The 27,329-nt window shown below is 53.2% G+C and overlaps 2 protein-coding genes across 3 annotated transcripts in view; one reads left to right on the forward strand and one right to left on the reverse strand.

Moving 5' to 3' along the window:
• The window catches only part of NT5DC3 (5'-nucleotidase domain containing 3), a 60,942-nt gene extending 50,492 nt beyond the window's left edge, over positions 1-10,450 (forward strand). Inside the window, exons 13-15 of one of the 2 annotated variants that reach the window (XR_009866968.1) lie at positions 2,146-2,210; positions 4,493-8,259; positions 9,992-10,450. Coding sequence is in view for 1 of the 2 variants with exons in the window: in XM_062203016.1 (XP_062059000.1) it covers positions 2,146-2,210; positions 4,493-4,745 (318 nt within the window). In the remaining variant the exon portion in view is untranslated. Of the gene's footprint in view, positions 1-2,145; positions 2,211-4,492; positions 8,990-9,991 lie in introns of those variants that run through there. The other variant, XM_062203016.1, reaches the window with a different exon arrangement.
• Positions 10,451-14,345: 3,895 nt separating this feature from the next.
• STAB2 (stabilin 2) overlaps positions 14,346-27,329 on the reverse strand; it is a 206,502-nt gene continuing 193,518 nt past the window's right edge. Inside the window, exons 61-68 of the mRNA XM_062203017.1 lie at positions 24,265-24,398; positions 22,274-22,439; positions 22,053-22,159; positions 20,288-20,407; positions 19,398-19,538; positions 17,148-17,258; positions 16,377-16,505; positions 14,346-15,193 (exon numbers count right to left, since the gene is read on the reverse strand). Of these exons, the coding sequence (XP_062059001.1) occupies positions 14,966-15,193; positions 16,377-16,505; positions 17,148-17,258; positions 19,398-19,538; positions 20,288-20,407; positions 22,053-22,159; positions 22,274-22,439; positions 24,265-24,398 (1,136 nt within the window). The 3' untranslated portion in view covers positions 14,346-14,965. The remainder of the gene's footprint in view (positions 15,194-16,376; positions 16,506-17,147; positions 17,259-19,397; positions 19,539-20,287; positions 20,408-22,052; positions 22,160-22,273; positions 22,440-24,264; positions 24,399-27,329) is intronic.

The following is a 27,329-nucleotide window of genomic DNA, read 5'->3' on the forward strand; positions in this document are numbered from 1 at the left end:
TGTGCTGGGTAGGGTGAGCGCCCCTATCTGAAATGCTCCACACCACAAGGGTTTCACATTGCACAGTTTGTTGGCTTTTGGGATATCGGCACGGACTTCATCGGTTGAGTGTCCCTAATCCGAAAATCCAAGCTTTGAAATGCTCTGAAATCCAGAACTTCCCAAGCGCCCATGTGACCCCAGCGTGATCCTCAGGAAAAGTTCTGGAGCTTGGGTTTCAGCTTCCCAGGTGGTGGTGCCCAGTGTGGCTATGTGCCCGTCTGTCTCTGCCCTTGGAGGCTGCCGGCTCGTTTTTCCTGACGCTGAGTAGCCGGACCGAGTGTGCGCTTTCTCGTACCTAACACACTCCACCTGTGAAGCGTTCTGAAGTTGGTTTGCCAGGGCCTTGTAGGGGAGCAAAGCTGCAGAAAGGGGGGTTCAGGGAGAGGCAGGTCTTTTGGCACGGAGAGACTGGAGTCCGTGTAAGTGCCTAAGGGAGGGATCCCAGCGAGGGGGTGGTCTGTGTGGGAGATGAGAAATGATGGAGAAAGGCTCCTGGGAGGACAAGCAGAAGAGATCCACGACCCAGTGCTGGGTCCAGCCCACGGAGCTCAGGGGCTCCCCGCTCTGAGACTGCTTCCCTGGCCCTGGATTCCGGAGCCTTCCTCCCATGCCTGTCCGTCAGCCGCCTTGTGGCTGGGGGAGGCTGGAGATGACGCACCCTCCTTGGCGGCCCTCTCTCTCTCTCAAATAGATAAATAAATAATAAAAAGGATGTGTGGGTAGAATGGGGGGAGTGAGGACCCCCTCTCCCCCCAAGACTGACACTTCTGTGTGGTATCCCGTTGTTTAACTGTGACCTGTCTCCCACAGGGGCCTCCATCCTGTCCTCTGTTGTGTCTTCAGCGTCTTGGGCAGTGACACTTGGCACACAGTAGATGCCCAGTGAATAAACACACAGACTTACACACACACACACACGTGTGTGTGTCTGCAGTGTTTCTTTGTGACTCTGTATTGAGATGATCTTTTCTGATCATACACTTTGTAGAGGCTCCGTTCTGTAGTAATTTACTGATGGAAAGTGCGAAAGCTGATGAGACAGATGCTGCCAGCCCCTCCGTCTGGATTCCCAGCGGTGCTGATCAGTGGGCTGGCGCTGCTGTTTGCAGCTAGGGGGTCGTTCAGCGGAGCTGTTTCCTGGCCGTGCAGCCAGTGGCATTAGGCAAGAAATCCAGATTACGAGCTCGGTTGGGACAGGGTTTTTGTGCGCGAGGCAGAGGTCCTTGGTGGGGGCCGAGTCATGCTGTGGACCGTGTCTGGGAGGATGTGGTTGTCGCAAGGGCGCCGGTGCCAGGTGAACGCAGATGGTTTGCTCCTGGTGTTTTATCTGGGCTCGAAGGTTACTCCTGCGGTCATGAACTTTGGGGAGCCCCACCTGCTCCTGCGGTCATGAGCCTGTAGTGCTGGCTTCCAGGTTTCTGTTTAGCCACGGGGACCCTGGAGAGAGACCTGTGAGACCCCGTTTGTTAAGTTGGGGGTAGTTGCTATTTTCTCTTTGCCTTTGCTCACGATTGACCCACCAGAAAATTCTGCTTTTCCTTCTCATTTAGGTTTGCTACCTTCTTGTGTTTCACAAAGCGTATTTATTTTTTTCTTTTAAACACTTTAGAGGATAATAGTAAAGAAAAGTTAAAATCATTTATAACCCTACTACCCTTGCATAAACTAAGAAACAAAATGTCCATGTTAATTTCCAGATGTGTGTACTTGTTGCCCTGGGCTTGCAGTTAGTGGCTGTACTGTTCCACTGGACTGCTGTTGGACTTACATACACACGTGTGTAGCAGTAGTATGTGTGAAGTGCATGTTTACATATGTGGTACACAGAGCGCCTGTGTGGAATGCACATATATTTTATGGTGATATGTATGTGTTATTTTTATACAAAGCATTTACTAAGAGTCTAATAGCGTCATAGTATTCCACTTAAATTTGTTAAATCACATTGCTAATGTTGACGTTTAGAACCGTTTCTTGGTGAAGAAGGCAGGAAGTCTGGAAGTGTAGCGCCTGCCTGTAGACTTCAGGCGTCCAAGTCCTTTGTAGTTATCAAGAACACGTCCCCGGGACTGCGCGGGGCGCTGACTGGCGTGTGTCTCCCAGGTGCACAGGGACGAGGAGTCGCGGCTGGTTCTGCAGGAGTGGAAGAAGGAGCGGAAAGAGATGAGGTAAGAGCAGCCCTGGGGAGCGGCGCCCCGCCCTGTTCTGAGCGTGCTCAGCCCACGCGAGTCGCTCACCACCCGGAGAAGGATCTGGAAACACCCTTTTTGGCTGCCAGTGTGAATGAGACCCCGCGCCTTCCAGGATCAGCTCTGTGCCGTGAGTGACACAGGGCACTTCCTTGATGCTCTGCCCTTGCCGTTCGCAGGTCGTGGGGGCCGGGGGTTCACCCTCGTACCCTCCTCTGCCCCTTACTTTCCGGGAGCGCAGCCCCTGTGCGGGGTTGTCGGTGACGCTAGCGGACTGCGTAGGAGGTGGGCGGGCTCAGCGAAGCCCTGGGCTCCTTCTTAGCCAGGCTCTTTGAGGAGTGTGCCCCCAGGCAGGAAGAAGCAGGCCTACCCTGGGCTCCGCCCCATGGCTGTGTGGCCAGAGGCGGGCCCTGTGACAGTCGGGTCTCCCTATGCTGGTGCCGACGCTCAGACACTGCTGCTGGCCAGGTGACCTTCCACCTCCCCCGGGCACAGCGTCCCTGAGGTCTGGAACCAGCCGCTGCGGCCTGGGCTCCAGCCGCTGAGGGCTGTGGGTGGGTGGGGGTCAGAGGGTCCATTCCTCAGGTTCTGCAGAGGCCCAGGCTGTGTGGCCTTCAGTTCCTCTTCCCTCAGGGTGTTGGCCTCTGGGCTTACTCCCCTTACTCTTGACTTTCATTGGAATGAAAATGTTGTGGCGGGGTGGCTGTTTGGCCTAGTGGTTCATCTGCTGTTGGATGCTTGCATCCTGTATTATGGTGCCTGGATCCAAGTTCCAGTTTCCTGCCAGTGCAGACCCTAGGGAGCAGTGGTGCTGGCCGTGGGGGAGTGAACACTGGGTGGCAAAGCTCTGCTCCTCAAATGAACGAATAAATCTTATTTAAAGATTTTTATTTGTTTGAAAGGCCAAGTGAGAGATAGACCATGAATGAATATCTTCCATCCTCTAGTTCACTGCCCAGATGGCTGCAACAGCCAGTTCTGGGCCAGGCTGTACCCCGGATGGCATGGACCCAAGCACCTGGGCTGTTGTCTGCAGCCTCCCAGGCACATTTGCAGGAAGCTGGATCAGAAGCAGAGCAGCCAAGACTCAAGCCAGCACTCAGACATGGGATGCTTGTGTTGCAAGTGGTGGCTTTGACCACTGCACCACAGTGTTGGCCCCGTAATGAATAAATCCCAACAAAACAAAGCACATTAGCAGACTGGAGTGTTAGGTCCCAGTCAAACCAGAACGAGGAAAATTTCTAACATGTTCACATCTTGGTGGGGTTTTTCAGCACAAGTTTGAAAACCATTTACATCATTCTACTCACAAGGACGTAATTGGGTTCTTTAAATTTCCTGCTGTTTGGGTGTTGTAGTGTCTACTGTGGCTGAGGGACACTAGGCAATGAGTGCCCGCTGGTGGCTTTTGTCACTTGTGTCAATGAGTTTCTCTGTGTTAGCCACTAATTTGTCAACAGTCATGGTATTTATCCATTTTGCTGGAATATTCTGTGTGTAGGCATCCCAGCCATCAGAGGTTTACGTGTCTTGTACGTGTATGGTAGTGATGTTGATTTACAGACATGTGCACCCATGTATGACTGAGGGGCTTAGAGCCTCGGCTGGGGTGAATCTGGGCAAAGTGGGGTGACCCGGGCTGTGATGCCCGTGGCCGTGCCATGAGTGCTGGAGCGGTGCACCACTGTGGGAGGTTCCTTAGGGGCCTGTGCTGCCACACTGCACCGGCATCCCGTGTGGGCTCCCATTCTAGTCCCCATGCTCTGCTTCTGATCCAGCTTCCTGCTAATGCACCTAGGAAAGCAGAGGAAGTTGGCTCAAGTGCTTGGGCCCCTGCCACTCACATGGGAGACCCAGATGGAGCTCCTGGCTCCGGGCTCCTGGCTCTGGCCTGGCCCAACCCTGGCTGTTGTGGCCATCTGGGGAGTGGAGCAGCGGATGGAAGACCTCCCCCTCTCTGTGTAACTCTGACTTTCAAATACATACATAAATCTTAAGAGCATAACAAGTTCCTTCAGTCCATAGGCATCCAAGCACTTTGGAGGTCCAAACCAGGCCTGTAGCAGTGTCCCTGCGCCGGCTCGGGGGAGCCGTGGCCGGAGTCATCCTGCAGATGGACCCACGGTCAGCTGCTGGCCTTGCAGCTCTCTCAAATGAATCTTTTTCTAAATTTTTTAAAAGAGATTTTGATTTCGGCAGTTTAAAAACAAACAATCATTCTCGCCTTCTCCCTCCCTCCCCCCGCTTTGCCGCTTCAGAGAAATGACCAAGAATTTCTTCAACGCGCAGTTTGGAAGCCTGTTCCGCACCGACCAGAACCCCACCTACTTCCTGCGGCGCCTGTCGCGGTTTGCCGACATCTACATGGCGTCCCTGAGCTGCCTCTTGAACTACGACGTCAGCCACACGTTCTACCCGCGGCGGACTCCGCTGCAGCACGAGCTGCCCGCCTGGTCCGACCTGCCAGCCGCCTGCAGGGCCCCGCTCCTGCACGAGGCCCAGGCCAAGTAACCACGCGCCCGCCCTGGGAAGAGCTGGAAGCAGCGTGGGCCCAGGCTGGGCGGGCGTGGCTGGACTGGTCTTGCCTGAGTCTGAGCGTTGCTTCCTGGAAAGAGGAGTATGGCTTTTGACCTTGACTTCGTACCTTCCGGACTACCCTCTCCTGGTCTCGCAGGTCCCGCCTTCCTGCACTCCTGGGGTGGAGACTCTGGCCCCGCCTCCTTCGTTGACGGGGTGTGGGGGTGTGGGGGTGTGGGAATGGCCATCGGGCACCCCGTGCACCCGTGAACACAGCAGGGGGAGTGCGGACATTGGTCATGACCCTCCTGGAACCCTCCTGCGTGTTTGCAGGCGGTGCGGCGGGGCCCAGAGACAGCGCTGTGCGCAGACAGCCAAGGAGCCATGCCCGCCGCCCTGCGCCACGGACGGCAGCCAGTTCCCACACCCACTGGCCCTAAGGTGTTGCTGCCCTGGTGTGTGGGGTCAGAGAGAACTCAGTGTCTCTGGAAGGACTTAACGTGAGAAAGAACTGGCACTCCTTGTCCTCAGCCGGCGCCTCCTGTGCAGGGACCGGACAGTGGTGCTGGACGTTGGGGGGGGGGGGGGGAGCAGCTGAGAGCCGTGGCAGATCACTCTCGTCTCGCAGTCGGGGAACAGTTCTCTGTGAAACAAGGCTGCAAGGAGTGAGCGGGTGACAAGAGCCTGCACCCCCATGAGAGGCCCCCCGGGGCGGGTCTCACCCGCACAGCCCAGCCGCATGCCGGTCACCCACAGTCTGCGAAGCTGCCACTTTCTGCCTTGCTCCTGCCAAGTGTGTGAGGCTCTGGGAGCTGGGCTGGGTTTCCCTTGGCGGGAGAAGGTGCAGGACGTTGAAGCCAGTGGCTAGACCTGCTGTGGCGGACTGAGCGGTCCTTATTGCTCATGCACGTGGCATCTGTGTGTGTGTGTGTGTGTGTTTTAAGGGAAGAGTCCTTTATTGTGTCAGTATCCTTCCACCTAGTTCCTGGGTCTCAGCGAGCTGTGGGAGTGTGTGCTGTTGTCACGGTGCTGTGGACAGGGTTGTAATCGCATCTGCTGGTTCGCACTTGTGTCCAGAGGAGCCTCGTCTAGAGCTGCTAGAGCCCATTTCAAGCTTTTGCTGTAATGTACGTGCTTTGGAGAGTGGCAGGGACCGAAGGAGGCTTGCGGAGAGTGTTTGCTTGTGGAGCCTTTGTGTTGTAACAAGCGCGTGGACCACAGGCCAGCGTGGCGGTCCCCAGGCTGCGCGCCAAGACTGGAGAGTCAGAGCAGCACAGCGGCATTGCTGCGGCGCCCCTGGTTAACTGAGCTCCCCACGTGGCATCTTGTGTATTTCCCTGTAAGGATGTAGGCGACCCTTTAGGCCCAGTTAGGTTCCTGCTTTTCTTGTGTTCCTATGAAGCAGTACGGTGCAGCCGCCCATTCGGTTTTTGGGACAGAGGAGGCGCTTTGTGTGTGGCTTGTTTGCTGCTGGGTGTTCCAGCCATCGGAGTGTGTCAGGGGCTGGCATTTCACACGTGGGGTGACACCCATCACCGCGCAGTGTCATGGCCCTAAGGTGCTCTTGGTGTGTCGTCTCTGCTTTGGAGAAGTGGGTAGTATGTAGGTATTGTTTAGAAAATAGCTCCGAGTTTGCATCTGATCAGGTGTTCCTGTGGCGTCTGCCACGTGACGGTTGCCCGGTGTTCTGTTTACTCAAGAATGAAGTGGAACTGGCTTGAAAACCTGCTTTCTGGTTTGGTGATCTCGGCCTTGAGGAAGAAGACTTTTCCGGGTGTGAATAATGGCTTTTCCAGTGTACTCCCCTTTAGGAGCGCTTCAGTCTCTGGGCCACTCAGCTTGGCAGAACCTGAGAGCTGCCAGGTAGCAGGGGCCTGGCGTCTCCCCCCCACCCCCCCCCACCCCATGGGGTGACAGTGCAGGGCCCAGCACAGCCGTCTGCCCGGTGAGGGCAGTGGCACCCCCATGTCGTTGCTTGTTGTGGTCTGTGTGCAGTTGAAGACATTTTCGTTTGCTGCTGTCAGGGCTCTCAGCTGGGACGTGTGCCACCACACTGGCCACTTGGTTCTTTCCGGGTGGTTTGTCGGTGTGCACATGGATGGAAGAGTGTTGGGATAACAGCGTGAGTCTGTTTTCTACCATTTAAAAAAACCAGTTTGTAAAAGCAAACAATGCAATTAGTTTGAACTTTTAAAACTTTAGTGTTTCTAACGTTGTTTAGACTGATTTTATAAGAATTGCATGAACACGAATTGAGACTTTGCAGGCGGTACACACCAGCCACGAGCAGCCGCCAGTGTCTGACTCCCTTTGGAAGGGAGTTGCAGAACTAATTTTCTCCAGAGTTCCTTTTATGATGAAACCTGATTTTTAAAATATTTTAAGTGTTTAGGCTTAGAGCTCCTACTTTTCCTCCTAACATCTCTCTCTCCCTCTCTCAAATTTCTATCTTTATTAGTTCCATGTGGCATGTAACATGTGCTACTGATTTGTGCAGATCTCTCAGACTAAATTGTTAGTTGCCTTGTATTCATTGGCCCTCTTAATTGTTTTATTTAAAGATTTTGCATATTTGTTTTAGAGGCAGAGTTACAGCCAGAGTTCTTCCACCCTCTGGTTCATTCCCCAGATAGCTGCAATTGTCAGAACTGGGCTGATCCAAAGCGAGGAGCCAGGAGCTTCTTCTGTGTCTCCCACGTGGGTGCAGGGGCTCATGTACTTGGGCCATCTTACACTGCCTTCCCAGGCCATAGTAGAGAGCTGGATCAGAAGAGGAGCTGCTGGGACTCAAACCTGCCACTCAGACAAAGGCTTAGCCCACTGTGCCACAGCGCCGGCCCCTGGCCCTCTTAATTATTGCAAAGGAGAAACAAAAAGCCATCTTGCCTCCTACCTGATTTAGCTTTGGGTGAACTAAATGGCCTTTCCTCTCCCCTCCTCTTAAAAGGCCTGTTAAGCAGTGGTGAGGGTGCTAAATATTAGAACTGAACTCCACTCTGCCGAACACTCATTGGCGGACAAAGACCCACTTGGGGCCCCTGTCCAGCAGGCTCCCGGACTGAAGCCGCACAGATGTGGGGTCCTGTGACTGCTGTAGTCAGCTGCTAGAGAACGTGTGTTTTGTCCTCTTGCTATTGATTTCATTTTGTACCTTTTTTTTTTGCCTTTGCATTTGGGAGCTTAGGTCAAAGTTCAGCTGAGCTTTGACATCACCAGTGGGTTAGGGAAAGGAGCAAAGTTCCTGCAATGCGGTTCTCCCTCTAAGGGGCCACTTAGGAAGCCACATGGGCCGTTGGCTGTTGCTGCTGCTCTAGGAGTGGCATGGCTGTGCTCCATCCCAGCGTGATTGATGGTGACAGCCCACGGGCTGCACTTGATCTTGGGCTGCACTTCACCAGCCCCTGCCCTGCTGAGCTGTGCTGGTGGCACTGTCAAGATTGCCTCGGTGACAGCATGCAGGAGAGTGACCTCGTAGCTGGGATGCAGGTAGTAGGAAGAAGTGCATTAGGTAAGTGCGCCATGTTCCCTTAGAGCCACTTTCTGGGCGTGTTTTCCCGGTGTGGCCAGCGGTGGCATCCGGTGTCGCCGGCTCGTGTCCTCCTCTCTTTGTTGTGTGTGCTTGAGCCGCCGAGCTCCCGTTTGCACCAGTGGATTATACCTCCCGCCATCTGCAGTTGTGTCCTGTGATCATGCTGGTTTGGGGAGCTCCTGGGAGGGCTGCTGGCTGGCCACTCACAGCCAGTGGCCTCTTTGGGAGCTTCCCCTGCAGAAGAGCCCTGACTGCTCCTTGGGGGGCATCAAAGGCCTGGCCCCCCACCCTGCTCAGGACAAGCCTGGAGAGCTCTCGGGGCTCCAGCGCTCCCTGTGGGGTCCACTTGCAGCCCAGTGCCTCTGCCTCTCGGTCCTGCTTCCTTGCTTTCCCTCCCCTTGCCGGGAGGTGATCCGAGCAGCGCTCCTGGGCAAGCCTTCGAGCACAGCTGCTCTGTCTCACAGGCTGCTCCCGGGGAACCTGGCCTGCGACACCTCCCTAGCAGGGCAGGCATGGGCTCTGACTTGGGAGACTTGCCTGATTGTCCTGTGGGGTGATGGACTGTGCCTGTATGGCATCAAGTACGACACATGCAAGCTAGGTAGATGAACTATTTATTCTGAATGTGAATTTGCTATTTATTCTGAATGTTTGTTTTTGTGTGTTAAGTGATACTGAACTTAATGCCAATAAAAGTTTGCACTGCGTGGTCGCTTTATTAGGCCTCTGATCTGTGCGCTCAGTCAGTGCAGTGCTGGTGAAATCACAGTGTACTTTTCCAAATGTGCCTTTTCCTCCAGCGCTTGAGGTTATTTCTCCTACAAGGAATGGAGGAAGCCTTGGATTACAAAGCAAAGCTCTGACGGACCCACCAGGTATCCCTGAGAGAAAGGGTGAAAGGTTACATTTTTTTCTTACCACCTGCACCCTACCCCCCACCCCCAACAAGCACATGGGTCCACCTGCCTTCAGAGCTTATGGATGGAAACCCCCGGTGGGGAGCACAGCCACCAGTGGGCAGGTGGTGACCCCTGTCTGTCCCAGGGAGCTCCCTCTGGGAGACCAAGGAGATACTGGGGCCCTGTTTGTAATCAGAGGAACAGGAAAGCTGAAAGGCTTTAAGGAAAGGAAACATAGAATTTAGGAGTACTATGAACTCAATTCATACTGGATTTATAAATACATGTATATATTTTTTTGAAGATTTATTTATTTGAAAGGCAGAATTCACATGGAGAGACAGAGATCTTCCGTCTGCTAGTTCACTCCCCTAATGTCCTGGCTGGGCCGGGACAAAGCTAGGAGCCAGGACCTCCATTCAGGGCTCCCATGGAGGTGGCAGGGCCCAGGCACTTGGGCCATCTTCCAGTGCTTTCTCAGTTCCATTAGCAGGAAGCTGGATCTGAAGTGGAGCAGCCAGGATTTGAAACGGTGCTCATACAGGAAGCCGGCATTGCAGGCAGTGCCTTAACCCTCCGCACCACAGCACTGGCCCCTTATATTCTGAAGGCTTTATTTTAAAAATTTTAAACTGTTGTGTGGGTGTTAACATCTTAAGATCTTTGACCTCCCCTTGGGCTGATACCGTAGCATCATTCATCCCTCCTGGGGACACCTCGTTCTGTCTTCCCTCCCTCCTCGATCGCCTGCCACCTTGCACCTGCGATGGTGGACCCCCTAGCAAGTCTGTCCCTTGTCCTCTTTTCCTCAGCGATCCTGTGGAAACGTGGCTTTGTTCTCATTGCGGTACGTCATCCACCAGGAAGCGGCATGCTGCTCCTCCTCCTGGGACCTGTGACGGAGCTGGCCCAACGTGCTGGGGCTTCCAGAACTTTGGCGTGGGCTCAGCCAAAGTCCCTGTGCTATGAATGAAGTTGCCTAGAGTGAGGACGACAGGAGAGTCTGACTTCTGCACAAGCCCGCCTCTCATTCTGTCCCCAGCAGGGATTCTCCTCCCGGGCCAGCACTGCCCTCTAGGGACAATTTGGGGATATGTGGGTGGAAGGGCTCAGATGGGGGGGCACCTGTGGCAACTGGTGCCAGGCCCGTGGAACTGCCTTCGTGTCACGGGGAGCCCTGTGCAGGGAAGGGCCCGCCTCTGCCTTTGCCTCTGCCTCCTTAAAGAGCCTGTTGACATTCCTGGTACATCTGTTACCATTTTTCAGCCCAGAACCTAACTCTGTTTTACATGTAACCACACAGGATTTTTTTTTTTGGATATGATTTACCATGCTGACTTTTCCAGGAATGCAGCCACTTGTAAACCCAAGGAGGAGTTTAGCTTTGATTTATCCCCATTTTATAAAGGATCCTTCAGGGTTTCTTAAGGACATTGGAAACCACGTCGCTGACGGCAGCACCACTTGTAGCATTCGAATCGCAGGTCCAACGCGCCCGGGTCTGCGTTTGCGGCTGGCATTTTCATGGAGGTGCACGTCTGTACACAGGTGATGCACGCATGTGCTGTGGCACAGTGGACTGTGAACGGCAGGGCTTTATTTTCCACCGCTCCTGAGGCTGGCGAGTCCAGGATGCAGGCTCCGGCAGAGTGAGCATCTGGTGACTCCATTTTCCTCATTAACCGATGGGCCCTTCCAGCTGTGTCCACACTGGGGGGAGAGGAGAGGGAGCTCCTGGGGCCCCTTTTAGAAGGGTCCTAATCCCACGCGCGAGGCCTCACCTCCTGACTTAATCACCCACGGGCCGCGCTGCCTCATCCCATCCCGGGGTCTGAAGATTGGGATGTAAGAAGTTTATTTTTCAGATCAAAGCGAGTATTTTTTTAAAAAAAAGATTTATTTATTTGAGAGGTAGAGTTACAGAGAGAGAGGCCTTCCATCTGCTGGTTCACTCCCCAGATGGCTGCAACGGCCGGAGCTGTGCCGATCTGAAGCCAGGAGCTTCTTCCAGGTCTCCCACATGAGTGCAGGGGCCCAAATACTTGGGCCATCCTCCACTGCTTTCTCAGGCCATAGCAGAGAGCTGGATTGGAAGAGGAGCAGCCAGGACCCGAATTGGCGCCGATGTGGGTACTGGCACCGCAGGCAGAGGCTTAGTCCATTATGTCACAGTGCAGACATCCAAAGTAAGTATTTAACTCTTATTTCAAAATGTCCTTTTTGAAACAGTACTGTTTTCTGGAATCCATCCTCGTCGGAAGCCATCATGGTGATCCTCATGATGTCTTTTAGAGGCATCGTATCTGAGCATTTGCCAGTTGAGTCATGCATTACGTGTCAGAGCTACTTTGTCTTTCTGTTCGGAGTCTGATGCCGGTGCTGGAAGGTTCGTGTGAGGGTGGGCCACGTTCTCTGTGGGCGGTGCCTCCTGCCACCCAGCACTGCGGAAGGGCTCCTGGTCCCCTGCAGGTTGGGGGCTGCCCTCACACACCCCCCTGCCACACCCATTGCTTTATGCTCTACCAGGCACAGGGTGTGGAGGTGAACATCGCTTCTAAGGTAGTGATGGCTGTTAACAAGCTCACACGTTTGCAGTTAAAAACATTGCAGATGTCTTGGCAAGTTGTTGCATGAGGTTATTTTTTCCCCTACTCTTAGCAGAAGAGGTTTTGACTGGCCGTCCACTGCCTTTCTCCTTCGCTGCATGTTACACCTTTGGTGTTAGCGCCCCCAGCGGGTGTGACCACCAGCGGTGGCTGCCTGTGCTCCCCTAGCCTGTGGGTGCGGCGCTGGTGCTGCTGGGTCCCTGTCTTCAGATGCCATCGCTGCACACATGTTCCCCGAGCCCAGCGCTGTCCTGGGAAGTGGCTGTGGCAGATGAAACAGAAGGTGGGAGCCGAGTTCTCTCTGATGTCAGCCCCGGGGTTCAGGGTGGTCCAGGCTCAGGAAGGGGGGCTCACTGAACATCAGCAGGCTCAACGCTGTGGGAGTACGTCACTTGGCTGTGAGGCTTGGAAACAAGAAGGCCAAATCCTGCCCCTAAGCACGGCTGTAGCAGGACCGGACCCTGGGCGGGCACTGGGCCTCGGCTGGTGTCACTGAGGCCGAGGGGAACTGAGTCTGAAGCCTCCCTCCAGGTAAGCGTGTCCATCCCCCGGGCACACCTGTTGTCCAGGCTCATTCTGTGCCGGCCTCTTTGCCCTCACCCAGCGCCGCCCGTTCTGAGTGCAGCTGGTACTTGAGCCTTGACAACCTTTTGAGGTTGGCGTTTTCCTCTTGCCTTCTAAGTGTGGAGCCCATGGTTTAACTGATTTCTTAAGGCACACACACACCCCCTCCTCTGCCCCCAGGGCCATGATCTCTGCCAGCAATAGGACTTACTGATAAATGGACATAAATAACAGGTGCTTGGGACAGCAACAGGAAAATGGATCGGCCGGTGAATTGGCCTGAGGGTTCTGCTGAGTGTGCTTTTGCAGCCCGTGGCTTGGTTGCCCTGGATGTCGTTTTCCTTGCATAAAGACGTAGCCGAATGCTGAAGCCCCCGAGAGGTCTTCCTCATTCTCTCAGGAGGCCCCAGCCAGCCTGCTGCTCCCCACCAGGGTCCCAGCTCAGGAAGGTGGCCAGGCTCCGCTTTCCCACAGTGGCTCCCGTCCAGGGACTCCGATTTCATTTTGCACACTTTAACTGGAGCAAGCTGTTTCCAGCTGGGACCATTGCCCTCCAGGGGTAGGGAGTTAGGTGCTGGGGAGCTGCAGCTTCACATGAAGCTGTGTGTTCTGAGTTTTGGTAAAGTGATGTGCACTGAGGGAGCCCCTAGCCTTCACCAGTTCAGATTGTTGAAAATGGATCAAAATGTGGTGAGACTGTGAGAGATCTTCCACTGGGGATGGGGAGAAATGACCCCAAATCTCACACCATTGTGAAATCTAGAGACAAAAGCCGTAGGTGGGAGCCACATGAGCCCGGAGCTGGGGGACCTCAGCTCTCCAAGCATCATCGCCTCTAGCAGTGTCTCCCGTGGCTGCCGAGTTTCTCTGGGCCTCCCCTCCTCATCGGCAAAAGTGTGGGTTCATAAGTGGTTTTTGGACTTTTCTCGTTTTGGCCATTTCTGAATCCCCCCCCCCCCCCCCCAAATAGTTTCAAGAAGAAATCTAGCACCGTATTCTCAAGGGTCATCCATAGGGGTATGTGGATTGAAAATTTCTGATGATGGACATTTGGGCTGTTCCTTTTTTTAAAAAAAAGATTTATTTGAAATTCAGAGTTACACACCTTCCCTACACTCTTCTCTTTCCCTTAGCCATCCTAGTGGGTAGGAAGTACTGTCTTCCTAGAGTAGACACAGAGGAGCACATGAAAGTAGATTGGGGAAGGCAGATGCTAGCTCATTGGGAAGACCCTAATTAGTCCCAATAAGGGCATTTTTGCCTTCCAAATTTGCCCCCTCTTGTGAATGGAGTTTCTGCTTTCCCAGACACCAGATTGGTCTCACTGATTTTATTTCTGTTCCATAAGCATTTCTGGAGCGCATTTTCCATATCAGGTGCTGGGATACAAACACAGGGGGCCCGGTGCTGCCTTCAGGAGCTCACAATCTCACAGATAAGTGGGGTCCCAGTTACTGTCATGAGGGGCATCTGATGGGGACAGAGGTGGCTCGGAGAAGCCCCTTGGGTGGACTCAGTGCCGTGGTCCCTCACCTATGGAAACAAGACGTCCCCCGAGCGCAGATTAACCACAGGGAGGAGGTACTGGTGCTGAGTGCTTCATGCTTCAGAATGCCGAAGGACCTCCCCAGCCCAGAGGCCGTGGTGTCAGGAGTTCATGGCTGACAGCCTTCTTGCCGAGGCTCTCAGTGACCGTGGGTGATGGTCTCTGCTCACATCAGAGACCCAAGGGGTCGCTGCTCTCGAGCGGCTGCTCGTCTGAGTCCTGGAAGAGAGAGGGCCGGGGCATGCGCCGTGAGGACTCGCGTCGTCCTGGGACTCACGCAGGTTGAAGACTGCTTTTGGCCACTGGTCTGAGGCCTCAGACCTTCATAGTGCACCCACGTGTGATAGAAGGCCTCGTCGGTGCCACTGATGGCCCTGGGCATGTCACAGAGCTGTGCACCTCACGGGAGGCGTGGGGCAGATTGGATGCTCGGCCTTGCCAGGTCCCAGCCCCCTAAAACGGGGGCAGGTGCAGGGTAGACAGGGACAGTCAGCACATGGGCCGGCAGATTTCCTGTTTGTCACGTGAGCATAAAAGGATCGGCCAAGCTTCAGCCCTAGCTTCTCCGCCCAGAACTGGTAACACACTCCAGGCAGCGTGTAACTTCTTCTGTCACCAGTGCGAAGGAGCCCCTGCCAAGGGGTGTCTCCAGCTTAGCTTGGGGATCGCTACCTCCAGGAATCAACAGGCATGTCTGGGACCCAGAGCGGAGTAACCCTGCCTATGAAAGCCCTCCTCAATGACAACATAGCTCCCAGAATGAGAAGCTGAAAAGCCTTGGACAACCCCATCAATGTAAGTTCAAAGGATCACCAGCTAATGGGAAAAAAGGATCCTTTCCAGGCCTTGCGTCTTGTAGTTCACCTGCTACCCTGGAACCGTTGGCAGCAGCACAATTTCGCCCAAGGCTCCTCTTCCTTGTGACATTTCACCGGGTCACAGGATTGGGGTGGCGACCTCTGGTGCTCCCCTACCTGCAGTGGCGTCTGCCCACTAGAACCCAGGAACTGAACAGCCACAGGGTTTCAGTTTGCAAAACTGGCCTTCAGACTTGCTGTCTGGGCCATGTCCTAGAAGGCGGCTTTTGGGGGGCCAAGCTTTGCATTGATATTTGCTGAAAGATCTTCCCCCTGCGCCCCAGGCAAACCCCTTCCCAGAGGAAAAAAAGAATGCTCACTTACCGCAAAGGGGTCGTAGGCAGGTTCTGGGGGCACAGAGGCTGTGTTCTCATACATGGGGTTCGAGATATTCTCAGGCTGCTGCTTGCCCAGAGCCCCAACGCCGATGTCCACTTCTGACTGTTGAGAAAGACAAGTGTGAGGGATGCGAGCCAGCAGCGTCTTGCCTAGGGTGGCAGCTGCGGCCAGCCACCCTCTCTGCCGTGGGAGCTTGTGCGGTTGAGAAGTGATTGATATGTAATGAAATTCACCAGTCTTAGAGGCCAGCTCAGGGCCATGTCTACCCGGCTGTGACCACCACCCGTATCAGGGCAGAGTACTCCCTCCACCCCCACCCCACCGCATGAAGGGTAACCACTATCCCAGCACCCTGGTGTGGTGTGGCCTGTCCTTGAACTAGAAGCAGACATGTTTGCTGAAAATGATGTGGCTGGCTGTCTCCATCAGAACTCAGCTGGGCACTCCCGCCCCATGTTGAGGCTTCACCTGACTATGCAGGTGGGACCTTGGGTCATAAAGACAAACTGAGGCCATCCAGGTGGGACTGTGGCTCTCTAAGAGGAGGAGAGCCCTCTTTAGCTACAGGAAGCCCCCCTACCCCCCTGCCACCTTGGGCCTCTGCAAAGAGCCCCCGGCAGCAAGAAGAGCCTCCCCGGACACAGCCTCTTGATCTCGGGCCTCCCAGCCTTCACAAACCTCTGCTGTCCGTCGCTGTAAGTTACACAGTCCATGGGGCTCAGTTACGGCAACGGAAAAGACTCTGACAGATGCTGTGGGGCTTTGTGCCTGGAGCTTGTGAGTATGCGACTCTAAACAGCCTTTCTCAGGTGTGTTCAGGGGAGGCTGGGCCAGGGCGGGGTGCTGGCCCCAGTTCCCGGGTCCCTCTAGCCCGTCCCAGAGCCTGCTGCTCACCTGGAGGCGCCTCCACTGTTCCAGGAGCAGGAAATGAGCGTGACTGGCTGCAGCGTGGGACCTGGGGGATGCGCGGCTCCCCTACCCTGCACCCCAACCCTCAGAGCCAGTCCCGAAGCCCAAGATTATGCTGGGTGCTTGGCTAGTGCATGTGACTTGTGGGGCCTGGTAAATTTACTTCTAAGCCAAAGCTCTGGCATGCCAGCCCAGAGTCTGCTGGTGCAAGCCCCTCACCCACACCTTTCCTGGAGCTGATGCTGTTCTAAGAAACTGCACACAGGAAACAATGGGGCAGCCCTTGCTCCTGGGCGAGGTCTCTAGAGCAGCCAGATGGCTGACATAGCCTGGATTAGGGGGAGGACCCCAGCGTCATGTTCCTGTTCTTTCTTACCTCAAAATGCTGGAAGCCAATTGGTCTATGGTTCAGCCGGAAGTAAGAATAGGCACCCAAAGCAACAGCGCCGATGACCAGGATGACAGCAAAGAATATCCCAGTGCCCAGGCCAGCGTGGGTTGGAGTCTGCACACAGAAAAGGGAAGGGCCTGTTCGTAAAGCCGGTGATTCCCTGGTGAGAGAGGCACACCTGCTGGGCTCACCCTGTTCTCGCTGGCCCCGGGCATCTTGGAGGCAGTTGAGTTAAAGATAATGACAAGTAGTTAGCATGTCTCCAGTCCCTACTGCTGCCAGGTTCGTTCTGAGCCCCTCCCGTGAAATAGTCCGTTCACCCCAAAGACTTAGGGACAGATGTTACTCTGAATTGCAGAGGGTAGGACTGAGCCCCAGAGAGGTTAAGCACCTGCCAGATAGCTCACAGCCCGTTAGTGGCAGAAGTGGGCTTTGAACCCCATCTGGCTCTGGAGCTTCTGTGCTTCACACAGCAGGCTATGGAACCTTCCAGTTGCTTATTCCTCCCTCATGTTTTAGGGGAAAACTTGGTATACTCACCAGTCAACTTCTGCGGAGCACAGACTATATGTGTACACTTAATAACTTGAAATCCTCCCAAAAACCCAGGGAGGGAGGCATTGCAGGTGAGAAAATTAACACTCTTGTGCTACTGCACAGGAGTGCGGATGGGATGAAGTGGGGCTGGCTTCCTTGAAGGCAGCTGTGGGTGTGGGCAGCTCTTCTAGCCCCCTCCCCGGAATCCCGGACACTCACCTTTGGGGGAGGGGGTGCTTTTAAAGGCTTGGAGATCACGTGAATTATCCCATTGGAGGCAAAGATGTCCCACTGCACGATGGCTCTCCCATCAACAAACCTGGTCTCCTCCTAGGGAAATGGGCAGCGGATCAGAGAGGCCTGGGCCATGTGGCCCTTTCTCCCCTTACGTGGAGGGCGTTGTTCAGCTTCCCTGAGACCCATCCACTGTGAGCAGCACAGGACACAGCCCTTGCCCTGGGCTCAGGGCTTCTCAGGGGACATCTGTGCAGCCCACTCGTCTGACAGGTAGGCATTCAGAAGGAAAGTGGATCACCCAGGTAGTGAGTGGCAGCCCTCATGCCTCTGGGCCTGCGGCCACTGCTCCAGACGTCACATCACATGGTTAGAAAAGGGGTTTTACAGGGATCTGACCTCTGTGTGGTGGCCAGGATGGAGGCCCCATACCACAGCTGCTCAATCCTAATCTGCACTTTAACAGATCTCTCAGTGGTTCGGGTACACCTAAAAGCCGAACTGCTGTTCCATCATAGTCACTTATCAGGGTAAATATTGAAAAATGCACATTTAGCATTTGCTACATGTCCTGCATTGTTCTCTGCATGCCACAAGCCTTGAACCATTATCTCTACACAGCCCACGATTTAGACATCTTCAGTGTGATCGTCAGCATCATCACACCATCACTGTCATTAACATGATCACCACGGCAACCACTGTCAATGTCACCACCACTCCTACCACCCTCACTATTATCATCAGTGAAGTTTGTTCTTAGGTTGCAGGCACTTGAGAAGTGGCTGACACAGGAAGTATTCTGTGAGCTCCCCTCTCCCTGAGGGCAGCTTTGTAATGCTGCCTATCACAAAGGCACCCTTGTGTCGCAAGAGAAGAGACTGCCAGTCAACACCCAAGTGGATCTCAACAGAGCGACCACTGAAGTAATCCTCCCATTAATTTCCTACTCACTGCCCCACAATTTACTTTGCCCAAGTCCTTTATTACTTCTTCACAATTTTACTGCACTGCTTTTTGGAAAGCCTACGTTCCTGGTTGTATCTGCTGCTGTAGGTCTTTTTTCTTATGAGTCCCTTGTGCATGTAAAATATCAAGTAAGCTTTGTGTGCTCTTCTGTTGTTAATCTGTCTTATACCAGTTTAATTCTCAGACTCGGCCATGGACTGTAAGAAGGGAGAAGTCTGTGGCTGCTGCTGTGGCACAGTGGGTTAAGCTGCTGCCTGCAATGCCGGCATCCCTAGAGGTGCTGGTTCGAGTCCTGGCTGCTCCACTTCTGACCCAGCTCTCTACTATGGCCTGGGAAAGCAGCAGAAGATGGCTCCAGTCTTTAGGTCCCTGTCCCCGCATGGGAGACCTGGAAGAAGCTCCTGGCTCTGCCCCAGCTGCTGTAGCCATTTGGGGAATACATCAATGGGTGGAAGATCTCTATCTCTCCCTCGCTTGCTCTCTGTAACTCTACCTTTCAAATAAATAATAAATAAATCTTAGAAAAGGAAGTTTTCCTTACAACACCATCATCATCTCCATTTACCAGAGAAGGAAAGTGAGACTCAGAGAGGTTGGATCACTTGTCTGAGTTCTTTCAGGCAGCAGAACTGGGATTCACGCCAGGGCCTTTTAGCTTCAGAGTTCACCATAATGCCTGGGATAGACAGGCCATGTGACAGAAGCAGAGGTAGAGAGTCAAGAAGCTTTCATATGACTTTGTTTGCATTCCTCATCACCAGTTTTTTTCTTTTTTTGGACAGGCAGAGTGGACAGAGAGAGAAAGGTCTTCCTTTTCCATTGGTTCACCCACCAATGGCCGCTGCAGCCAGCGTACTGCGCTGATCCAAAGCCAGGAGCCAGGTGCTTCTGGTCTCCCATGCAGGTGCAGGGCCTAAGGACTTGGGCCATCCTCCACTGCACTCCTGGGCCACAGCAGAGAGCTGGACAGGAAGAGGAGCAACCGGGACTAGAACCTGGTGTGCCAGCGCTGCAGGTGGAGGAATAGCCTATTGAGCCGTGGCGCCGACCCATCACCAGCTTTTAAAGCCAGCCTGATTTCCAAGGGATAGGCACTGCCTGTTGCTATGGTACACGAGGTGTGTAGTCATTACCATCCTCTAGCTGTAGGGTTAGAGTTTACTTTTATGTGATAATAGTTGCCATCTATTGCGCACCTACTGTATGCTGGGCACTTTGCATGTATTATCTCCCGTTCTCCCAGTAAGCCCAGAAGGCTTTGCATACCAGGTGGAGCTGGTCCCTGCTGGAGGTGATGAGCAGCTGGCTCCCCAGCCTCGTCCGCAGGACTGTGCCATTGACCAGGTCATTGTAAAGGACGACGCTGACGTTGGTGAGGTGGTGCTCGATGTCCCGCCCAGATAAGGTCTAAGAAGAAAGGAGAGAATGAAGGGTGGTGGTTCAAGGCCAGACAGTAGCTGGGAACATCAGAGGCTCCCCTGGCTAGCATGTGGGGTGGAAACTCTTCTGTTATGTAAAGTCCTGGGAGGAGCAGGTGGGCGTATCATTCCTCCTAACCCTTGGGTGGCTGAGCAGGGCCTGGGGCCAGCCCTCGGTGGATGTGCTGATTAAATTCTGCTGGTTCCCCTCTCTGCCAGTACAGATGGATGGCGTCAAGAGCCTCAGTTCTTCCCCACCCAGTGTCCTTGCCCTTGACCCCGAGAGCCTCCCACTCAGGTATGTGACCTGTCGGCCAATGGCATGTCAGCTTCTCAGCCAAACCCAGGTTCAAAAAGCACTGCAGGACTGGGCTTGTGCTCACCACTCCCCCTGCCATTGCTGCAAGAGCATACCTCTAGGGTGTTAGGCTGTGGCCTTGACCTTGCTAAGTATTTTTTTTTAATCTTAAGGAAAAAAAAAAAAAAAAAGCCTAATAGCGGAAGTGACCTCATAAGGTTGCATGAGGATTTATTTTTTTCAACAAGTACTGACTGAGCACCTGTCAAGTTCCAGCCACAGCCAGCCAGCCCAGAACCCCTGCCTGCTGGTTTCAGCACGTGTGATCAGCAGGTGTGTGAGCTCCAAAACTCTGTTGGTGCTGAACTTGGTGGGGGTGGCTTCTGATACAGCACCATCCTGGTGGGGCCTGAAGTGCAGACGCGGGAACCCCGACTCACCTCGTTTTCCCCCAGCCCACTGTTCTGGGGCACAAAGAGGGTGCCGCGGAGTGACAGGTCCGTCAGGTGCTTGAGAAACGCCCGGCCTCTGGCGGAGCTGTTGGAATAGACCAGCACGTCCTGGGAAAGGGAGGAGGCTGTCAGGGGGGCAGTCCTGGGCTGCGAGGCCTGGGGCAGGGGGAGGGAACTGGGGAGGGTACAGGGCAGCAGCAGCTGGGAACTCTGACGTCAGCCAGCAGCGCTTATGCTGGCTAAACCCCATGGTCCTGAGATACAGCCCTGTCACCGCCCATGCTCATCGTGGTGGCCCGAGCAGTCCTGTGACACACAAGTCGAATCTCACATCTCATCTTCTCCAAGCAAGGCCCCACGTCACCCAGAGGAGGAGCAAAGCGGCTTGTGAGGCCCAAGGCGTTTGGCTGCTGCCCGGCTCCAGCCACACCGGCTTCCTTGCTGCTCTCAGCCTGGCCTGTGTGCTCGGCTCCTCCTCCTGCCTGGAGCGCTCTCCGTCTCCTCTGGTCACTGTCATCTCTCCACTGCAGCCTCCCCCGTCACCGTGCGCTGTGGGACCCTGTGCTGTGCCCCCCTCTGCCTGACCTCACGGCGTTTATCCCCTTCCAGCCCTCCAGACCACTCACCCCTTTGTTCTTCTGTTTTGCCACGGACACATCTTAAGTGTTCACTGAATACTCACTAAATGTGAAGAAATCGCTCTGCCTAGTTCAGTGTTTTCAACGGGGCGTCTCCTGGCAGGGAGGCTGAGACATTGGCTAAAGAGGGCTGTGTTCTAACTCTGCCGCGAGTGTGCTCCCACGAAGTGTTGGATGCCTGTTTATCTTCAGTGTGTGTGCGGTGACCTGATTTTGGACCAGGCAGGTGCACACCTTTGGTCTCGGGACAGAGGCTCACCATTCTGGGGCCCTTGGTCTGACTTCTGTCCTGACCCTGCATGCCCCTCCCCGCCAAGGTCACCGATTGTCGGTTCTGCTGGGGACAGTGGCTTAGCCACCATGAAGGATGACGGGGAGTCTGGGTTTGAATTCAGCTCTGGGGTGTTGGGCTGTGGCCTTGCTCTTGCCCAGCCTCATTTTCTTTTTACCGAAAAAGTGGGAATCCTAGCAGAAGGTGGTGGGGATACAGTGGTGGGCAAGGCAGGGAGACGCCTTCCCTCGTGGGGCTTATGTTCCTGGGAGTCATATCCATCCTTGCGGGGGCCTGGGGGCAGCTCCCAGCGTACTGTCAGTGTGCAGAAGACTTAGCTGTGTCTGTTGGTATTACTATTACTAGCTCAGGTCTTTGAGCAACCAGCATCAAATCCTCCCACTGGGGCTTTCTCTTCCTTGGACATAGCTTGCAGAATATGGATGTGATTTCCAGGCAGGCTCATGCCCTGTGCCCTGCAGATCCCACTCCCTGACTGCTCTGGCCGCAGAGACAGCACCACCAGCTGACGTCAGTACTGGCTTTCCACGTGCTGGCCACTGGTCCGAGTGTTTCCCAGTGTGACCCCAACGGCCCTGTGAGGCTAGTGCTATGACCATCTCCACTTTACAGGTAAGAAAACTGAGTCCCAGAGAGGAAAGTAACGCTTAACATTGTGCAACAAGAGATTGGCAAATCCAAGCTTCAGATTCATGCAGGAGGTCCGGTGCCCATGCGCTCAGCTCCAGCTATGAGCCTTTGGCTTCTTCCTAGGGCTTGCCTGCTTTGCAGCAGCCTCTGCCTGCCCGAGGTGAAACCCAACAGACTGGTACCTGGTGCATACCTTCAGGAAGTTGGTGAGCGAAGGGAAGGACATCAGGACCTGGAGCAGGTTCCCACTGCATGAGAAGCCGTCGCCCACGTAGCCCTCCTTGCAGGTGCAGTTCACGTCTGCAGGGGAGAGACGCACAGGGCCCCACCCCCAGTGAGGCAGGGGCATGGGCTTCCCTGCTTATCCTCGGTGATTGGCTGGCCTGGGCCCCGCAGTGCAGCTGGGGCAGTTACCTTTCATCCGATAGCAGAAGACATCCCACATTTCACTCTTGTTGGGTCTGGGTCCGTAGTCCACTATTCCAACGACCCCAGAGCCACAGTTCTGGGAAGCGTAGGCTGTGGGGTAGGCAACCCGTCCACTCTCCAGCCAGCCTGCTGAACAGAGGTGGTACTTGGCCTGCAGGGACACAGATGATGGGCACCGGTCAGCTAGTTTCATACTCCACGTGGGATCACTTGGCTAATGTCAATTTCCTCCATCCAACTAAAAACTGCATGGAGTCAGGTTCATTTTTGCCTATTTTTACCCCTGTGCCTGGCATGTTACAGGTGCTTATTAAAATTTTGTTGATTGAGCCACCAATCAATACCTGCATGAATGAAAGTGGTGCCTTCTGTTTTTTTGAGGGTGCCCAAGTCCTTCCTACTCAGTTCTGTTCTCTATGAAAGAATTGGTTATCAGCCACTCACCTCATGTGCAAATTCTGTTTATGCATCGATAGAACTCTCATTGGTGATAGAATTCTAATTCCCATCATCATCTTTGCCATTATCATCATCAAAGTTATCATCATGACCATCATATTGTAGCAGCACACCACCATAACAGCTATTCAGAGATTATTTTGGGCGAGTTTCTCTTGCAAGAGCTTTTGATGTGTCAACGCCTTTACCCCTCACATGTGGTAGGATGAGAGAGGAACCTTCCACCCTCATAATTCAGAGAATCGAGGCACAGAGAAGCTGAGTAACTTGCTCCAAGGCATAGAACTGGCAAGCAGCAGATCCCAACCCAGGCTGTCTGCTCCAGATCTAATAAGGTTAGAATCTGGGTTTCTACTGTGCCATTTACTTTTATTCCTAACACAAACACAGTAGGTAGGACAGAAGTTCCAACAGCTCAATCAAGGCCACCCAAGAAGCAAGCAGGAGAGTAGAGATTTAGACCCCCCTAAATGCTGGGTCCTGGCATCCAAGGTTTTGTTTCTTGGTAAAGAAATATCAGGTGTGAAGAAAGGCAGACAGAGTTGGTAGTGATGGAGGTTGGAGGGGCCTAAAATCATACCATGCAGCAGCTACCTCTGCTCCCAGTGAGAAAGCACCAGCTTTCCCAGATGGGCAGGGCTTTTGGTTTTGGAGAACAAGAGCAGCCCTGACCAGGGAACCCCATTTCCTCGCTGATAGGAGTGACAGCTTGGGCAATCATTCTGTAGTCTCCCCTACCCCATTTTAAAAAGATTTATGTGAAAGAATGAAAAGGAAAATGGGAGAAAGGGAGGGACATACACACACCCCTTCCATCTTCTGGTACACTCCCAAAAGCCTGCAACAGCCAGGAGCTCCCATCTAGGGCTGCGATGTGGGTGGAAGGAGCCCGGCACCTGGGCCATCACCTGCTGCCTCCCAGTGCATTCATGGAGCTGGAACAGCAGCAGGGCAGTAGATGTGTGTGTCCCAAGCAGCAGCAGCTTAACCTGCTGTACCACAGTACGGCCCCACTATATATTCCAGCCTCAGAGCTGCAGCCAGTCCAGAGAAACCCAGCTGCTTTGGGGGCTCCAGTAGATCCGACCCAGGCTTGTGGTTCCTGACCTCCTTCTGATTTCCAGCTGTGAAGTGTTCACGTCCAATCTCTGCCTTTGTCTTGACAGCTGAGTGTCACGCTTCAGAGTAGACTTTTGGAGTCAGCAGTTCATTTGAATGCTAGATCTGCCAGCTCATGGCTGTATGACATCAGGCCCTTGAACCTCTCTGAGCCTCAGTTTCCCTGTCTGTAAAATGGGAATAGTGACACACACTTCCAGAAATGGAATTAATGCTAACAAGTTACCCTGTGCAGTGCCTGGCGCAAGTAGGCACACCATAAGTGGACGTGATGAATTATTGCTCCCAGAGTGTCCTGCCTTCCAGGAAGGCAACAACCAAAGGGTCCCATCTTCAGAAGAGGCTGAGCCTCCTCCCTGTAGCCTCTGCCCATGCCATGTCCACAAGAGGGGACTCACCTTCTGGGCGTAGGAGAGCTGGTTGTAGGTGGCCATGGTTGCAGCCTCATTGGCACAGGCCTCTCTGGCTTTGTCAAAGGTCAGCTTGTACTGGCCCAGTGGGGAGCGGAGGTGGAACACCCCAACAGTGGTATCTGCAAGGGGAGGGGGAGCAATCATCCACTCACCCTGCAGGTTGGCAGAGCTTCCAGCAGAGGGAGCAGGGGAGGGGTGGGCTCTGCCCCAGGGTGTCTTGGGAAGCCACTTCCCCTTCATGTTGCAGCATTGAAAGTATATATTTCTCTGTCAACTTTTAAAAAATTATTTACTTATTTGAAAGGCAGAGAGTTACAGAGAGAGAGCGAGTGAGCAAGCGCGCTAGTGATCTTCCATCCACTGGTCTACTCCCCAAATAGCCACAATGGCCAGAGCTGCACCGATCCAAAGCCAGGAGCCCGGAACTTCTTCCCAGGTCTCCCACATGGGTGCAGGGCCCAAGGACTTGGGCCATCTTCCACTGCTTTCGCAGGCCATAGCAGAGAGCCGGATTGGAAGTGGAGCAGTGGGTCTCAAACCGGTGCCCATATAGCATGCCAGCATTGTAAGCAGCAGCTTTGCCACAGCACTGGCCCCAAACAAATCTTAACAAAAGAGGCAGGTATTGTAGCACAGTGGGTTAAGCTGCTGCTTGAGATGCCTGTATCCCTTATGAGTGCCTGGATCGAGTCCTGGCTCCTGCAGACTTTGGACCTTGCCTCCTGCTGATGCACCTGGGAACCAGCAGTTGATGGCCCTGGTGGCTGGGTTCCTCCCACCCACATGGGAGATCGAGATCGAGTTCTGGGCTCCTGGCTTCAGCCTGGCCTAACCCAGACTGTTGCAGGCATCTGAGGAGCAAACCAGCAGATGGAAGATCTCCTGTTTTTTTCTGCCACTCTGCCTTTCAAAGATATTAGCCTATTAAAATGTTTCTTTTTAATTATAAAACTGACATACACTCATTGTAGACATCAGGGTAATACAGTCAGTACACATACAAAGAAAAACCCCAGAAATCTTCTATAACCATACATATTCTTCTAGTCTTTTTCTTGTTTGTATATCCGTCATCTGTGTTATAAATGTGGTAATATCCTGCTGATAGGTTATCTTTTTTTTAAGATTTATTTTTTGAAAGGCAGAGTTAGAGAGAAAGAGAGAGAGAGAGAGAGAGAGAGAGAGAGAGAGAGAGAGAGAGATCAATGTTCCATCTGCTGGTTCATTCCCCAGATGGCCACAATGGCTAGAGCTGGGCTTTATTGAAGCCAGGAGCTTCCTCCAGGTTTCCCATGTGGGTGCCAAGGCCCAAGCACTTGGGCCACTGGTTTCCCAGGCACATCAGCAAGGAGCTGGATCAGAAGTGGAGCAACCAGGACTGGTGCAGCTTAACCTGTTATACCAGTGTTGGCTCCAGCAACAAAATTCGTGGTAGTTCATTTGAATGGATGTGCAGTCTATCTGATCATCCTTTACTGTTAGATATATATGATATTTCTAATTTCTTGTGATGTTAAGTAATGCTGGGATGGGTATGTTTACCCACATTGAATTTTCAGATTATTTCCATAGGATGGTCCTTAGAAGTGGAGCTACTGCATCTTGATATAAGTTATTTTAAAGCTTTCTGCCGCACACATTGCCAGATTGGTTGCTTAGTTTACTTAACAAAATGTATTCAAGGCTCATCCATGGGGTATGTATGAGCATACTTCAAAAAGTTTGTAGTTACTGGTTTTAAAATATAAGTTTATTTTGGCACAAAAAATTTGGAAATTCACACATATGAGGGAGTATCTTCAAAAAACCATGGAAAATGCATGGTATGAAAAAATTATGCATGGGTTTCAAAAACTTTTGTGCCAAAATAAATGTACCTTTTAATTACATTTCCTTGAACTTCTGAAGTACTCTTATATCAGAATTTCATACCTTTTCAAGGCTGAATAATATCCTGATGTATGGAGATACATTTTAGTTATCCATTCATCTGTTGATAGACACTTGGGTTGTTTCTAAATTTTTGGTCTTTAAAGATTTAATGTATTTGAAATGCAGAGTGACAGAGAGAAGGGACGATGGAGAGAGTGATCTTCCACCCATTGGTTCACTTCTCAAAAGCCTGCAGCAGTCGCGGCTGAGACAGGTCAAAGCCAGGAGCCAAGAACTTCATTCTCCCTTGTGAGTGGCAGGAACCCAAGTACTTGGGCCACCATCCGCTGTCTCCTGGGTGCATTAGCCGGAAGCTGGGTTGTAAATGGAGTGGCCAGGACTTGAATGAGCACTCCAATGTGAGATGTGGGTGTCCCAAGCGGGCAGTTGAACCTGCTATGCCCCAGGCCTGCCTATTTCTGCTCTTCAGGCGCTGCTGAGAATGTGCTTGTGCAGACACCTGTGCAAGTCCTTGCTTTCCGTTCTTTGCAACTTTTCTTGCTTTCTCATAGAAGCTGCAATATTAGTATGACAGATTCTTGTCTCCTTACTGCATTATTTTCCTTATCTTACTCATTTGAAAAGCTCCTTTATTGCATTAAGAGTCTCTTTGAAAGGACCCTTTGAATGCAGTTCCTCCCTGCTGCTACATCCCGTCTCATCCCAGATGGGATGTGGGGTGTCTCGGGACTGCAGATGTTATGGGTGTTAAGTCAGTGGTTGTTGCTATGTCAAAACTGCCTCGCTAGAGTGATCACAGCTGTAAACAAACCCAAGTGCAGTCAGAGACATCCCCATAAATACTGATTGGCCATAATGTGCAGTGCCCATATTGCGTCCTAGACCACTGGAGTCCCTCGTGGCCTCGGCTCAGTGACATCTGAGGATCCTTCAGGGCTTTCCTTTCTTGGGCTCCCAGGTGTCCTATGGGGGCAGGTATTACGGCACAGTGAGTTAAGCTGCTGCCTGCGATGCCAGCATCCCATATTGGAGTACTTGTTGGAGACCAGCTGCTCCCTGCCCAAGCAGGGAGCAGATACTTGATCCTCTGCCACCCACATGGGAGACCCACACGGAATTCTTGGCTCCCACCTTTAGCCTGGTCCAGACCTGACTAT

The sequence above is a fragment of the Lepus europaeus genome, chromosome 10 (assembly GCF_033115175.1).
Source record: "Lepus europaeus isolate LE1 chromosome 10, mLepTim1.pri, whole genome shotgun sequence".
In the NCBI taxonomy this organism is placed as follows: Eukaryota; Metazoa; Chordata; class Mammalia; order Lagomorpha; family Leporidae; genus Lepus; species Lepus europaeus.